This window comes from Dunckerocampus dactyliophorus, chromosome 13 (genome assembly GCF_027744805.1).
Source record: "Dunckerocampus dactyliophorus isolate RoL2022-P2 chromosome 13, RoL_Ddac_1.1, whole genome shotgun sequence".
Lineage (NCBI taxonomy): Eukaryota > Metazoa > Chordata > Actinopteri > Syngnathiformes > Syngnathidae > Dunckerocampus > Dunckerocampus dactyliophorus.
The window spans coordinates 11,485,118-11,499,882 of record NC_072831.1 but is presented as its reverse complement, the minus strand read 5'-3'; the positions used below and the strand labels follow the sequence as shown (position 1 = coordinate 11,499,882).

At 42.7% G+C, this 14,765-nt stretch overlaps 3 protein-coding genes across 5 annotated transcripts in view; 2 read left to right on the top strand and 1 right to left on the bottom strand.

Moving 5' to 3' along the window:
• The first annotated feature begins 586 nt into the window (after nucleotides 1-586).
• arhgap11a (Rho GTPase activating protein 11A) lies at nucleotides 587-9,208 on the top strand. Its single transcript, XM_054796212.1, has 11 exons — nucleotides 587-1,149; nucleotides 2,167-2,234; nucleotides 2,593-2,689; nucleotides 2,781-3,037; nucleotides 3,406-3,569; nucleotides 3,663-3,803; nucleotides 3,928-4,101; nucleotides 4,180-4,309; nucleotides 5,632-5,740; nucleotides 6,302-6,416; nucleotides 6,509-9,208. The coding sequence occupies exons 1-11, from the start codon at nucleotides 1,021-1,023 to the stop codon at nucleotides 7,897-7,899; spliced, it is 2,775 nt and encodes a 924-aa protein (XP_054652187.1). The 5' UTR covers nucleotides 587-1,020; the 3' UTR covers nucleotides 7,900-9,208.
• An 876-nt stretch (nucleotides 9,209-10,084) lies between these two features.
• Nucleotides 10,085-12,006, top strand: LOC129192316 (gremlin-1-like). Its single transcript, XM_054796213.1, has 2 exons — nucleotides 10,085-10,345; nucleotides 10,656-12,006. Exon 2 carries the CDS (start codon nucleotides 10,657-10,659, stop codon nucleotides 11,191-11,193), a length of 537 nt encoding a protein of 178 aa, XP_054652188.1. The 5' UTR covers nucleotides 10,085-10,345; nucleotide 10,656; the 3' UTR covers nucleotides 11,194-12,006.
• The window catches only part of LOC129192314 (formin-like), a 72,138-nt gene continuing 69,028 nt past the window's right edge, over nucleotides 11,656-14,765 (bottom strand). For 2 of the 3 annotated variants that reach the window (XM_054796211.1, XM_054796210.1), the window contains one exon: nucleotides 11,656-14,759. In XM_054796211.1, coding sequence (XP_054652186.1) covers nucleotides 14,715-14,759 — 45 coding nt within the window. In that variant the 3' untranslated portion in view covers nucleotides 11,656-14,714. The remainder of the gene's footprint in view (nucleotides 14,760-14,765) is intronic. The other variant, XM_054796208.1, reaches the window with a different exon arrangement.

The following is a 14,765-nucleotide window of genomic DNA, read 5'->3' as shown; positions in this document are numbered from 1 at the left end:
TTTTCTCTTCTTCTCCTGCAAGTTGAGGTACTGCCAGGCACATTGCGGCCCCTAGCTGCGATCGGACGAAAAAACCTCTTCGTTTGGGGATTATTTATTTATTTACATTTTATGACACACCTTTTCGGTTATTTTATGAATGATGCAAGAAGCAATTTTTGCTCTTGATTGTACACATGCATTTGCAACTTAATGCATTCCTTGCATCAACCAAAAAGTATAAGTAGTGTGACCCCATCTCCGCCACAGGACATTGGAAAAATGTCTTAAACATTACTGTAACTTACCAAAACCACTTTCAACCCTTCAATTTTATATAAATGGTTCTTTCTTATAGCTGCATAACCTTCATATGCAGTACTGTATGTTCATATCGCAGTAAATGGCAAGTTACAAATGTTACAGTAAAATGTGCAGATATTGGGCTCAGTCGTTTTTTTTAAATTGCTTCCTAGTGTAAACCTTTCTTTAATGCCTCAAAATATAGCTCCGCCCGTGTAGGCTGCCATCGACATCTAAACCAAATGCAACAGTAAAAAGCATTCAAACTGTGTCCAGCCAATCAGTGCACAGATAGAAGGCAGGCGCTGTCGTTTGAATACACAGCGGAAACGGGCAGACAGCTTCGCCTAACGAAATGGCGTCTGGACTCTGAAGCAATATAGTAGACAAGCTAATTGGTACAGTTCAACGTATTCGATGCATGGAGCACATAAAGGGCGATTTGAGATTTCGCGGTAACATCGTTTTTTGTTTTATTGGTATCGTGCCTTAGTTAAGGTCTGTTCTGTGGCTGTTATAACGTCTTCTCATGTAAGCTAACTGAGCAGTTGATTTTTAAAAAAATATTGTGCTAGTTTGTAAAACTATAATATGTTTGGTGTATCATCTACATATATGTAAAATGTCCTAGCAACAGAAGTATTTGTACTACTCGGACAACGACTTTTGGGGGAAAAAGTGTTTTTTTTTTTACCGTATTGTACAGTGTTACAAGTAGAAGATAGATAGGTCTTTAAAATGATGGTCGAGGAGAGAAATATGATCCGACTAGTGGCTGTGCAACATCTTCAGTCAGCGTATGGAATCAAGACAAAGAGCTGCAACAAAAACAAAGGAGCTAGGTGCAAGTCAACAGCCACCAATTCGGTAAGTTATAAATTGAAACATTTTTAGGATACAGTAATGGGAAAATATTAGACTACCCTTGTTCATTTGTCCAAACAAATGTACCTTTAGTTGGAGCAGGCACTAAAATGAACAAGAAACTAGGCGTTTACATTTACATTTTTTTTTAGTGACCTTGTTTTCGCTCTGTACTATTGAATATATTTCCATATAACTGAAATATATTCCCAGGCGCTTGACAGAGAGGCATTGTTTGCTTTTTCTGTGATTACACACATACCATACACTTCTTTACAAGCCAGGTGTAATAAGACACACAAATGTTTTTTCACAAACCTAAAATGGAAAGTTGGCTCTCTGAAGCCAAACTGAAGCGATCTTAACCAAGCTTCAGTCGATGGTTACCCTTTGTGCTTTTGTAATCGTGTTAGGAGTCACAAGATTCTTGACCATGAGACTTTGTCTCTTACAAATCACATTTTACTTCCCCTTTTGTTTGGGCTTGTGCCAAAATGTGGAGAAAATCTGACGTAAACTAAAGCAAAATCTAGGGAGGGAAAAAAAAAGAAAAGCAGAGCCGCTGCAGACTACAAGCACTACACAACAGTGTACTAAAACGTATTTCTATATTAATACACTGCTAAAAAAAAATAAAGGGAACCCTAAAATAACACAACCTAGAGCTGAATGAATGAAATATTCTTATTAAATACTTTGTTCTTTACATAGTTCAATGTGCTGACAACAAAATCACGCAAAAATTATCAATGGAAATCAAATGTATTATTATTATTATTATTGTTATTATTATTGAGATTGTCTTGCTGTCCACCTGTTGTCTATTCCATTTGCACAACAGCATGTGAAATTGATTGTCAATCTTTGTTGTGAACAGTTTGATTTCACAGAAGTGTGATTGACATTGGGATTGATTAAGTGTTCCATTTATTTTTTTTTTAGCAGTATACATCTGTAACTGTCAATCAAAACTGTCACTGAAGTTTTTTTGTAATTTTGATTTGTAATTGTGCCCCCCAGTCAAAGGTTTTTGGCGTACCTTTGGAGAGCTTGCCATATTATAACATGGAGTGTGGGTGCGTGCCACGGTAAGCGCAAATAGCCATTCATATATACGGTGGAACCTTTGAAGTTAAATGCTTCTGAAGTGGATTTTTGACCTGTGAAACATTAACCATAGAGCCAGAAATGGTATTTGATGAACAAGTTTTATTTGACAATGTTTACTGTGTATGATGGAGTTTATACATGAAACATTGCTTGTACTGTAAAAAAGACAAAATGTTTTAGAATTGAGGCTGTAATGAATGAATTCACTTTACAATGTGAAGTCATCCAGTGTCATAGAACGGACAGCGTTTGACTTTAGAGATTCCACTGCAATAAATACTAAGCAAGTTGTCTCTTGTTCCTATTGAATAGACTGACCTATCTTTGCTGTCTTAGCTTTCTGGTGGATGCATGCATGGAGCTACAAGCACATATCGACACAGAGGGCCTATTCAGAAAATCAGGCTCTGTTGTCCGCCTGAAAGCACTACGGGTGAGTGAGGGTGACCTTGCTCTCACTGAGTGACCTTGACCTCTTGAAAGGTAGCTTTTGGACAACAGGGTTTTGTTGTGGGTGTCTTCAGGCTAAGGTGGATTTGGGCGATGAGTGCCTGGCGACTGCTCTTCCTTGTGATGTGGCCGGCCTGGTGAAGCAGTTTTTCAGGGAACTGCCAGAGCCTGTGCTGCCTATCGAGCTGCAGGAGGCGTTCCTCAAGGCCCAGCAGCTCACTACCAAAGAGGAGCGGACCTGCGCCACCATGCTTCTCTCCTCATTGCTGCCAGACAGGAACCAAAGTGTGTTGCGGCACTTCTTTGACTTCCTTCAAAATGTGTCCAAGAGGTGCCTGCCTTTCCTTTTTTAACAGTCACGTGTAACAGTCAGTTATACCAATGTCCATTTGACTGCTTTTAGATTAATTACTTAAGTAGACTGTGTAGAAGTGTTAATACCTAATTCATTTCCACAAAAATAGATCTTCATAAAGGTGGTGTCTTATACGTATACTGTGCGGAATTTACTTGGCATAAAAACTAAGCAACGAAGCAAAGTGGGTTTTACTACAGATGGATATATTTTAAATATGTATTAATATTATACTGTACATTACCAGTCCAGGGTGTAGTCCCCCTCTCACCTGCAGTCAGCTTGGATAAGAGGGAAAGTCATATATTTTTTTACATATTTGAAAAGCTGCTGTTTGATTGCAGGAGTGCACAAAATAAGATGGACAGCTGCAACCTGTCAGTGATCTTGGCTCCAAACCTCCTCCACTCTGGAGACGGCACAGAAAAGATGAACGCCAACACAGAGAAACGCCTCAAACTGCAGACGGCTGTAGTTCACTGTTTTATAGAGCACGCCCACAACTTTGGTACCGCTGCACACACACACACCTGCCTGCTAGTCTTTTTTTTGCCTTAGTCTTGTTAAGCACTAAGCTCTTTACTTTGTCTGTGTGTTATAGGTGTTTTGCCACAGTTCCTAGAAGAGAAAGTATCAGCCAGGATTGCCTGTGAGTCAGGGGTACTATCCCCTGTGTACAATGAGCTTCAGGAGATGGACCAAAATTCAGGGATGAAGAGGAAACATAGACACAGTTTCGGAGGTAAGGGATTGATAGTATGGATGAGCATAATAGACCATTAGGTAAAGGATTCTGAAGAATACTGTATAGATTGCATGAAATGGATTGCTGAATAATTTATTTATTTATTTTTTTTTTAAACTAGTCTTTTCTTCTGCCACTCCTGTGATTGCGACACCCATCTCCAAGCGAAAACTTTCTTTAGATTCTGGTTATTCTTTTGGGCTCTCAAACAAGAAACGTAGGCCTGTCAAGAAGGACCTTGGGACGGACGTACTTCCCAATTCCTTGTTCAGTGGGACCTCCACCCCTGGATCAGGTATTGTTTAATTGTTGTCCAAAGCCCAGCAAAACCTTCTGCTGTGTAGATCATTTCAAACTCTTTCCTGTTTTGTAGCTTACAGCGCCTCAGGGGCGTTGGATGCCTCCCAAAGTACCCTTCCCTCTGCAAGCAAGCCTCGAAAGCAGGCGGCAACCTCTGCAAGGAGAAAGAGCAGACTGCATAGCAGCAGACATGAAGTCAGCAGGTACACATTCCCACCTTGCTTTCACGTCTCACTGTGCAAACACTGGCCACAACATTAGGTATGGGGGGGGGGTGATCATGATATATTTTTTATTAGGCGCCGATTTCCTTAATTTTGGGGTATTGCCGATCGGACGATCCTTACATGTTGAACTGATCTTATTCACTGATCTTATCTACCTCCACAAAGGTCACTGTCCCCTTTTGCTCTGCCAGACTGACAGCTAGCAATCGAGCAAAGGCTAAAGCTAGCCGGAGCAAATAGCCAGGCAGCAGCCCGCTGTTGGTGCTTGTAAGCAGTGAAAACGGCAAAGCTACTGTAACAGAGGATGGAACTTCGGTGTAAATAAAGGACGGGCCATGGCTGCAGGAGACACGTTTATTCATGTACACAGCTCATCTTTTTAGCAGCAGTCGAAGCCTTCTGAACACACACAATACACTTCCGACCTTCAAAATAAGAGCGTTGCTCAGTGTGGTGTAACCGTGCTTATTTTGATGACCGGACATACCAGATACAGGAAGTGTTACGCTGAGTTTGTAATGCCGAAGGGACCAGAAGGTCATTTAATTTTTAATTATTTTTTTTTTTAAAGACAAAAGTAAACATACAACATGGCATCAATTTCAAATAATTTCCAGGATGAAATAGTGCTCCAACAGGCTGCTGCAAAACAGGAATGTCAAATAAGGAAATGAAAGTATACATACTGTAACTAACAAAAGAAATATTCACCAAGAAAACAAATGGAAAATGAAATGATAAAAAAGGGTTTTATACAAGATTCAGACGCTTCATTGCATGAGAGAATTCCCCAGCTTGTTTTGTCTGAGGTTGACAATAAAGAAAGCTACATTGTGAAATATGCCTTGCTCTCCGTTTGAACCCACACATACAGTATACAAAATACCACAGAATGGAAGTTGGCCTACCGCAAGTTCTCAGGTTTTGGACAGGTCCAATACTAGAGTGTGCACATCTGATGGCGTTCACAGAGGTCCAATGAATGCTCAGACACTTGGAAAAATTAGGGGGAACGTTGCCTAATAGTTGCTAATAAAACAACCCAAGGTGACCATATGAACCACTGCTTTGGGTCTGTCGGACATCTTCAAAGAATGAGTAGTTTTACTTCATTTTAGTTTTATTATACAGTGGTTAATTTATCTTTGCATGTGCTGATACAGCTCTTACTGTATCTGAGCTTTTATTGGATTGTGCAGGTGGAACCAAAGTGGGTGGTCTTGATAGAAGATGAGCAATGTGTACTTCTGTTTTTGGCTTGTCTTGCATTGATTATTGTCTTGATTTTATTCCTGAAGAGTTGAATCGGGACGAGCCGGCTGCTTTTCTCCCAAAGTCGGCAAAAAAGAAGCACCGCGCAAGTCGCTGCGTCTGCGGTTCAGCCTGGGGAGGAGCCACAAAGACGCTGTAAGTTCGCTCGCCTGATAGGACTTTAGTGCTTCCCTGCTGTGCACATCCTGTCATCTTCTGCAACAAATCATATGCACACTGTTACACTTTTGTGCTGACTGACTTGAAATGTCAAGTTTTTAACTTGCTATGCAGGTGTTCCCCTAACTTTTGGAGGGGAGTGGATATGCATGCATGGTTGTAACAGGAGATTGTATGGTACAAGGGTAAATGTTATTTTGATGCCCAATCATTTTGCATAGCACTGTTATACTAGATATTTTAAACCTATACTTATTGCATATACAACTATTTTGGTACGCTGGGTGAGCTGTCAATGATTAACAAATGTTCTATATTAGTATGTACCTTCTTGACTTAATAAAAGTGACTGACCATCAATGTCCAATATGTCGTTTCTTCTGAATGGTTTCTGCCATCCTCTGAAGAACTAACCCCAAAAGTCACGCACTAACAATAGATGTTGCATTGTGGGTGGCATCTGTGGCTTCATTTAACACAATAATTCTAAGTCTATTTCATCTTTCATTTCTCATTTCATGCTGCTTGCTGGTGTAGGGGTCTGAGTCCATAGGCTGGCGACTTGCCACCCAGGAGCGCACCAGCAGTTTTTGTTTCACCAAAGAGACCGTGTTCAGTCCGTCGGCTCAGCCCTCAAACGTAGACTCCAAGAGTAAGTATACTTCCACTGCAGAAGGTTGTCTTTGCATTGCTTCTTTTAATATTTTTGCTTAACTAATAGCTGCTGCTCTCCCACCTTGATAGGTTCAAAGTTTAGAAGCAAGTCTGAGGACAACTTGCTGACCCCTCAAAGTAACCCAGGTGTCCACCGGACCTCACGGAACAGGGAGGCCCCTGAAGGAGAGCAGCCTTTCAGCGTTGGCACCTTCACCGATACACCCATGAGTGTGCGTCTGGAGAGCAACTGTGTGTCTGAACCCAGTATAGTCATGTCCAAACGACTGGCTGCGTCCAGCCTTCCCAAGAAGCTGTGTTGCACTTCCGGTGCGGAGAGCCTGGAATGTGAGTCCATATTCAAACCCTCAAGCCAAACTGGAGTGGCCCCGCCGAAGCTTCACAACAGCCTCCCAGAATCAGGTGCTGAACTCGCAGCTCTACCGCAGGAGACAGTACACGCAGAATCATCAGACAGCATCCTGCTCCCTCCGCCCAAGACTCCTATGGTTGTGACACCGACTCACCAGAGCAGTCTGGTTCATGAGCAGAACCTTACCTTTGACATAGCAACCTTATCACCTTTGCATATTGATAGTGTAGTTTTAGAGTCTGCTGGGAGTTGCAGTCCAGCAGTGAGAGCTGCTCAGAGTTCGTTTTCTGCTGCCGCTGTAAGCCACAACAACTCTGTGATGTTGGGAAGCAACGACTCAGTGGGGCGGGTACACTGTAGCAGACTGGCTGAGGCTCTGGACCTCCAGAGTCCAACCCACTTTAGACTGGGTGTCTCTCCAGGACTGCAGTCCACTCCCTATAAGCCAGGCCTTGCAGAAGAGCTGGGTACAGATGCCATCGGTACAACTGGCAGTGCAGCGCATCACCAGGACTTGTCTTTCACAGAGGCTGTTGCAAAAAGTCCAAACCGGCTGGCCCACCCCAAGCCCCGTGTGGCAGACCACATTCAACACTTCAACAAACTCACCCTTCAGTCTCCCAAAGGCACCAGAGTCCTACAAATCAAGTCGCCGCTCAAGTTCCAGCGCACCCCCGTGCGTCAGGCGGTTCGCAGGATCAACTCTCTCCTGGGAGAGAGCAGGAGACCCGCTGGGAATCTGGAGCGGACCACCAGTCAAGGCATGAAAGCTATAAAAGCAGTGAGCCTGGAGAGCAGCCTGTCCCCCCACCCACACCCTCAGCCACCTAAGGGAGAAGCTTCACTGGTTCTGAACAGCACACGTCCCCTAAAGAAGCCACCCAAAAAGCCAAGCTTCTTGGCTGGTAAAGTCAAGACCTGTGCTCTGGGCGATGTGACCAATAAGGTCCAACCCAAGACTAAAGTGGACTCTTCTATCTCAGATGCAGGAACTCAGAAGATGGATGTGCAGCAGCTAGTAAAGGAGGCACAATATTACCGAGGTTCACCAAGAAACCCTCTTAACCAACCTCGACTGCTGTCAGCCACCAAGCCTGTGGATTTGTAGACAGCGTTCCTTTGCCTTAATATGCAGCTGGAAGAACCATACACACGTGGGATTTAATTTATTTGGAGCTACATTAAGTGCTGCTTGTCTTGTCTTATGGCCTTAATGAAATGTGCCTCTGCCTGAGTAGATTATAGTGTGCAGGTGAATGAGTTTATTGGTGGGATGACTGGAAATCTTTTATTTATGTATTCTATGGCTGTTTACCTTTTTATTGTTACATATTTGCATACTGTTTTTTTTTTTTTTTGTTAAGTCAGAACAAATGCACCTTTTTAAAAGGAAATGATGAAAAATAGCCCGGTAGTATTGATGACATGTCAATGTCTGATTTTCAAATCCAGCAGCCAGTAAAAAAAAAAACCTTTCCGAAAAATAAACCGCGTTTCTACATTTTGAAGTGTTTTTTCATCTTGTTGCGTCAATGGCAATATTGTAGCATCCACAGGGGGGCGTTGTATAGCCATTTTTTTAAAACTTTTTTTTAACTTTTTTTTTCCCACAGCTAGTCTGTAATGCATCAGGCATTCTCTCCAAAGCTTAAGCACCTCTTTGTAAGAAATGACTCTTTAAAATGAGTTTAGCCGCAAAAAAGAAGATATCTTCCTTGCGTTTCTGTCATGTGATGCATTCGAGTTTGAGGTCTTTGTATGACAAACTCACTCAGTCTCTCATCTGCACTCATGTGCTGCGTTCAAGTGCCCTTCCTTCTTACCTTCTGTGATGCATTTAGGTCTACCACACTGTTTACTACATGTGTTGCATTCAGCTGTCCTACCCTGGTTCACTAGGATGCATTTAAATGTCAAGTGTCCTTAGGCTTGCATGTGTTGTGTTCAAGTGTTCTACACTGATCTGTCCCTGTCCCCTCACCTCCGTGGACACTGGGTCGCATTCAAGTGTCCTCTCCTCCGTTCATGTGATGCATGAAAGTGTCCTACCCTGTTTGGTCACTGCGATACATTGAAATGTAATGTTTCTTAGGTCATATCGTGATGCTTTCAGGGGTCCTCTCCTGCATCGTCCCTGTGGTGCTTTCATGTGTTTTCACCTCCTTTGTCCATGTGATGCATTAAAATGCTTTGTGCCTTCTTGACCACTGTGATGCATTCATGTCTCCTGACCTGGTTGGTTCATGTGATGCATTCAAGTACTGCATAATGTTTTCCAAAATGTCAGCGATGCGTTCAGGCACCATCCCCCATTTGGTCTGCTCATACATGCATTCATATGTCCTACCTTTCTGGGTCGCTGTGAGGTGTTCAGGTGTCCTCCCCTCATTTGCTCCATTGATGCGTTCAAATGCCAAACTCTCCTTGCACCCTGTGTAGTGTTTGAGTTTCTAGCCATCATTTGTCCGTGTGATGCATTCAAATGTTTCAACCCTTCTTGGCCACTGTCATGCATGTATTATGTTTTTTCATAGTTCCTTGATTCTTCAATTCCCCCCCCCATTCAACTTCCCTGCACTCTGGCTTCTGTGATGCATTCAAGTTTCCTGGTCCTGCTTGATTCTTGTGATACATTCACCTCCTTGGTCCATGCGATGCATTCAAGTGCCCTGTCATGCTTGGTTCCCTGTGTGCATGCAAGTCAAAGTGATGCGTTCAAATGTTTTGTCCCTTCTTGGCCACTGTGATGCATTCAAATCACCTGACCTGGTTGGTTCATGTGATACATTCAAGTACTGCATCATTTTTTTTAAATGTCAGCGATGTGTTCAGGTACTCTCCGTCATGTGTCCTTGTCACATACATTCATGCCCCCTTGGTCGCGTTCAAGTACCCCCTACTTGTTATATGAGGTGTTTAAGTGTCCTGCCCCCATTGCTTCCTATATTGCATTCAAGTTTTTAGCCGTCATTTGTCCATGTGATGCATTCAAATGTCTCGTCCCTTCTTGGCAACTGTCATGTCTTATATTTTTCGTAGTCCTTTTCATTAGTTCACTGGCCATCCCTCCTTGGTCCCCTGTGCTGCATTCAAGTGTCCTGATCTGCTTTCAATTAGTATATAGTAGTTAATGTATTTAATGAAGTCACTGACGCGTTCAGGTGCTCTTCTTCATCCGCCAAGCCCCTACATCCATGTGTCCTTCTTGGTCGTTGTGATGCGTTCGATTGTTCTTCCCCTTTGCTCCCTGTGTTGCATTCAGGCGTTGGAGTAGGGGGCGGATAAGTTTCGATTTGGTCCACATGCTTCTTAGCCAATAATGTGGAGGGAAGCGTAGTTCGCATCTCAGCTGGCAGACATTTAAAGGGGAGACAGTGCGGCGCTGCAGCAATTTGGTATTAAACCTGCGTGGTCCCCCAAGTCTATGGAGGACTTGGACTTGGTCTACCACCCTTCTGCAGTCACTCCAGTGGACAGTCGACAGGGACGGTGAGAGTGGGTGCCTGCCCACGGAAGGTGCCGACAAGATACAAACATCAACTTGAGGGTTGCAGGTCAGTGAATTTGGGACGATAACACGTTGATTGCGTGGGCCATGAGAAATGCTTTAAAAAAAAATCTGTTCAGGTGAGACTCGTAATAATAGAAATAGGAGGCAACAACGTTTTAATTATTGTCCTTATGCCTCATGCAGATAAATTTGACTTTAAAAAAAATCAATCATAAATAGATTGACTGTACACACCTGTGAAAAGTTGATAATTGATGGAAATGGGGGTTGCATTGCCTCTTTACGCTGCGTAAAAGCTGCGCGTAATTCTGAACACTGTTGGTCATTCAGGCATTTTGTCTTTTTCCCCTCAGGATGGCCAACTCGACGCGCATCATCTGCAGTCTCCTGCTCATCCTCGGCTTTCTGTCCTCTCTCGGGGAGTCCAAAAGAAACCGAGGCTCCCAGGGCGCAATTCCTCATCCGGACAAAAACAACCCCAACGAATCGGAGCGACAGCAGGCGGGCTCCGGTCCCCGCCAGAGGCACGGCTCGTCCTCCCCGGCCGACGAGGTGCTGGAGTCCAGCCAGGAGGCGTTGCATGTGACCGAGCGCCAGTATTTGAAACGGGACTGGTGCAAGACGCAGCCCCTCAAGCAGACCATCCACGAGGAGGGATGCATCAGCCGCACCATCATTAACCGCTTCTGCTACGGACAGTGTAACTCCTTCTACATCCCCAGGCACATCCGCAGGGAGGAGGGCGCCTTCCAATCGTGCTCCTTCTGCAAACCCAAACGCTTTACCACCATGACTTTCACTTTGAACTGTCCTGACCAGCAGCCGCCCACCAAGAAGAAACGCATCCAACGCGTCAAGCAGTGTCGCTGTATATCCATAGAGCTGGACTAGTACACTCAAACTGTGTGTGTGTGTGTGTGTGTGTGTGTGTCTTCACAGCCAGGAGAAGATAATCCAACCTCCCTCCATTCTTTTTTTTGCACAACAAATATGGACATGCTTCATTTAAACTATCATGTAAGTGCAAATGACTATTTTTTTTTTTTTGTAAATCTTCACACTTTTAAGGAGCTGGAATGAAGAAGCAGCGCGGGAATGTAATGAGCACGTTTCACGCACCAAGAACTCACTCAAACATTGTTTCCACCGTGTGGAATTGGAGCGATCAACAGTAACGAACGTTTGGACACGGAACATGCGATTAAAAATACAACTTTCATTTGAAGGATTTATTAATGTCAGTGATTTATGTGAATTAGGATGTTCGTTGGGTACCCGGAAGAAACACGATGCTTAAAAAACGTTCAGTGGAGGTGTATACCCCGTCAAGTTGAAATAGTTGTTTCATGTAAATGATCTTGAATGTACTCTTTATTAAGTTATCCCCGAAAATATAAAATAAATGGATGCTGGAATGTGGAGAACGTTACTTTATTCACCTGCGACCTCGGAAAAATGCATTAAATAATATATATGTAAGCAAATAGAAATGTGCATTTTTGTATTACAATGTCTTTTGCGGTGGACTACTGCACAATGATTTAATCAGTCGTCCTTTCTACTCCTTTGATGAGAGGAACGTTCCTCTCATCAAAAGAGTAAAAATAAATAAAACCAGCATCAGTTATTGACCATTTAGAGCTCTACTCACCAATATTTTTATATTCCATTCCATTTTAACAGTTATATTAACACAGGACAAGAAAAAACCTGACATGTTATGAATGATACTGCAAGAAGCTAGTTTTCCTTCTTGCTTATTTGTAGTTACGTGACAACGTAGCTGGTAAGTCCACGTGTCCACCACGGAGGACATTGGGAAAATGTGTTGTTTTCAGTATCTTAAAAATTACCGTGTGACCAAAACCACCTGAAATTATTGCTTAAAACAATGCGTACAATAACTGGATACATTTAATAACTTGCGCTCATAAAACATCCTGCCAGACAGATCTTCTAATTAATCAGGCAAATCAGACATCGCTTGGAAAAGCCCTGCGGGATGCCCTCTTCTGGGCACAACAGGTTTTAATTCTTGTCGAGTTTTCGAAATAAGGCTGTGAAAAGCTTATCCCTTACAGAGGACAAAGTATTGCTGGGTCGCACGAGGTTAATCGTATAGTAAACCATATTTTTAATGTAACCCCAAATTGGAAGGTCATTGTAAACAAAATATGAAGTAATTCACACATGCATTTCCTGAATGGATCCTTATGTTTTATGAAACCGGTTTTATGATTGCTTGGTATTTAGTTCAAAAGTACACATGTACGATCTATCTATCACAAGCAACTGTGATTCAATAAGCGTCTTTCCAAATATAATCGCATGTAAACTATAGCCAAATGAGTGAAATCTCACAACTGGAATTAGAATAAAAATATTGATACACAGAGCATCTGTGTATATTTTCTGCAGGCAAATATACATATAAACAAGTACTAGATGGTTTCCAAAAAAGGAAGGGGTGATGTAATGGCTTCCTTCTTCATGCAAAGTAGTACAACTAAGTAGTAGTGAGTGTGTCTATAGTGGCACAGCAAATCAAGTAACATTTTCCACCTGTATCGCTTCACATTCCTAAAATCTGAGTTGTTCTAAAAAGGAACTTCCAATAGCCTAACAAGTTCCACATGTTTATAACGCTAATCACTTATTTTAGGAGCCTTCCTGGAAATGTCTTTAAAAAATGAAGGCAGATTAGTTCGATGACTTCATTCTTACACATGAAATCACAGATAAATACAGTACCATGTTTGAGTTTATTCTTGAAATTTAAAACAATTCCGTATAATTACAGTGCTGCTATACAGTAGACTCACTTATTGTATTATTCCAGTGTCGCAGTGTTTGGATTTCCATAAAAAATAAAGGGCACAGACTTTGGAGGGTTAATAAAAGCGAATTGGACATGCATCTTTATCCTGGATGTACTCTGATCGTTGACATCTGTCTGAGGTATTATGACTATCATGGCTTTGGGTGTTATGCTGAAATATTTACAACCCTGTACTACAGAATGAAGGCCACATGCGAACTAAAATATACATCTTTGTGCAGCTTCTCACCCAAGGAAATCTTCAGAGGGATCTAACGCTGTACGGAAAATACATCCTTCCATACATAAATAGACTTTTCCTCTTCAATGAGGAGCACAACAAAAAGATTGCGTTGCTTTCTATTCTAAGGGTCTATGTTATTCATAAAGCGTACAACCCTGCATGGCAAAGGAAGTGCAAAAATGGGGAAATATTGCTGAGATAATACTCCATAAAGGACTTTGAGTGAGCTACACAACACAGCTATTGCAAGCACAAAAGGGCTTGAAAGGTGTGCCATCACACCATTGGTACATTTGTGATTATTTCTCTGTTTTAACAATGTTTTAACAACAAAAAAAAGATGGTTTTGTGGTATGAGCAGCACAACTTACAACTTACAGCAGCACCAAACATCTTGTTGTGCTGTTGTAGTGATGTCAATAAAAATGACAGTGGGACCATGTAGGTTTTTTTTCGTAGCGTGTGGAAGACAGCCACAATAGCCTGGCATCTATTGCTCATGCTGGTCACACACTGCTGTGGGATGGCACTCCACCCTTCAACCAGGATTAGCCAATGTGGCACAAATCCTGGAGTTAGTTTCTGCTAAACAGCACTCTGTGGGTGCAAGCGTTGTCATTTTGGAGGATGGAGTTCTGTGGACATATGATGACAAACATTGCTTTTCGCACAGCCATGACACTGATTGCTGGGCACCTGCTAGGTGGCAGTTAAGATTCTGCACATTTTACATGGACACTCATCTCACAAATGCATTGGACATCATTAAAATGGAAATAAAACAGAGAAATAATGTACTAAACTGTTTTTCGTTCTTCTCCGAATCCAGAAGAACAGTGTCTGGTATAGTGCACAATGTAGCAACAAATCACACATGTGCATGTGTGAACAATGTGAAGGACAGCGGCTATCATGTTTCTTATTTTGCTTCAAGCCCAAGTTCTCCTGTACATCACATTTACAAGAGTTTAGAAATGAAGAGTTGAAAAGAAGCTGGCTACATTAAAAGGACATGAAGTTGTGTTCTGGGATCAGCTTCAATTGGAGCAGATTGTCAGCACAGATGAGGAGAGGGAAGAACTTCATGGACGTGTCAGCTGACACAGTTGGAGAACCGCGAGCTGACCCAGTGAGACCTTTCACAAGCTGGACACAAGAGGTCACGCTATGCTGGATGAATGAGGTCCACCTTTGGCCTTTGGGATCCTCATCACTTTGGCTTGTGGCAGCCGTGCACCCTTGCAGCTTTCTTTTTGTACGGCGGCACAAGCGGAACCACAAAATATGTAGGGGGGTGGGGTTGGTCCAGACCCATTAGGGGTGCAGAAGAATGCCCCGTCACCAATTCACTCAGCTGGACGCCATGCCGGCTTCCTTCTGCCGCAGCCTCTCTTTCTGTGG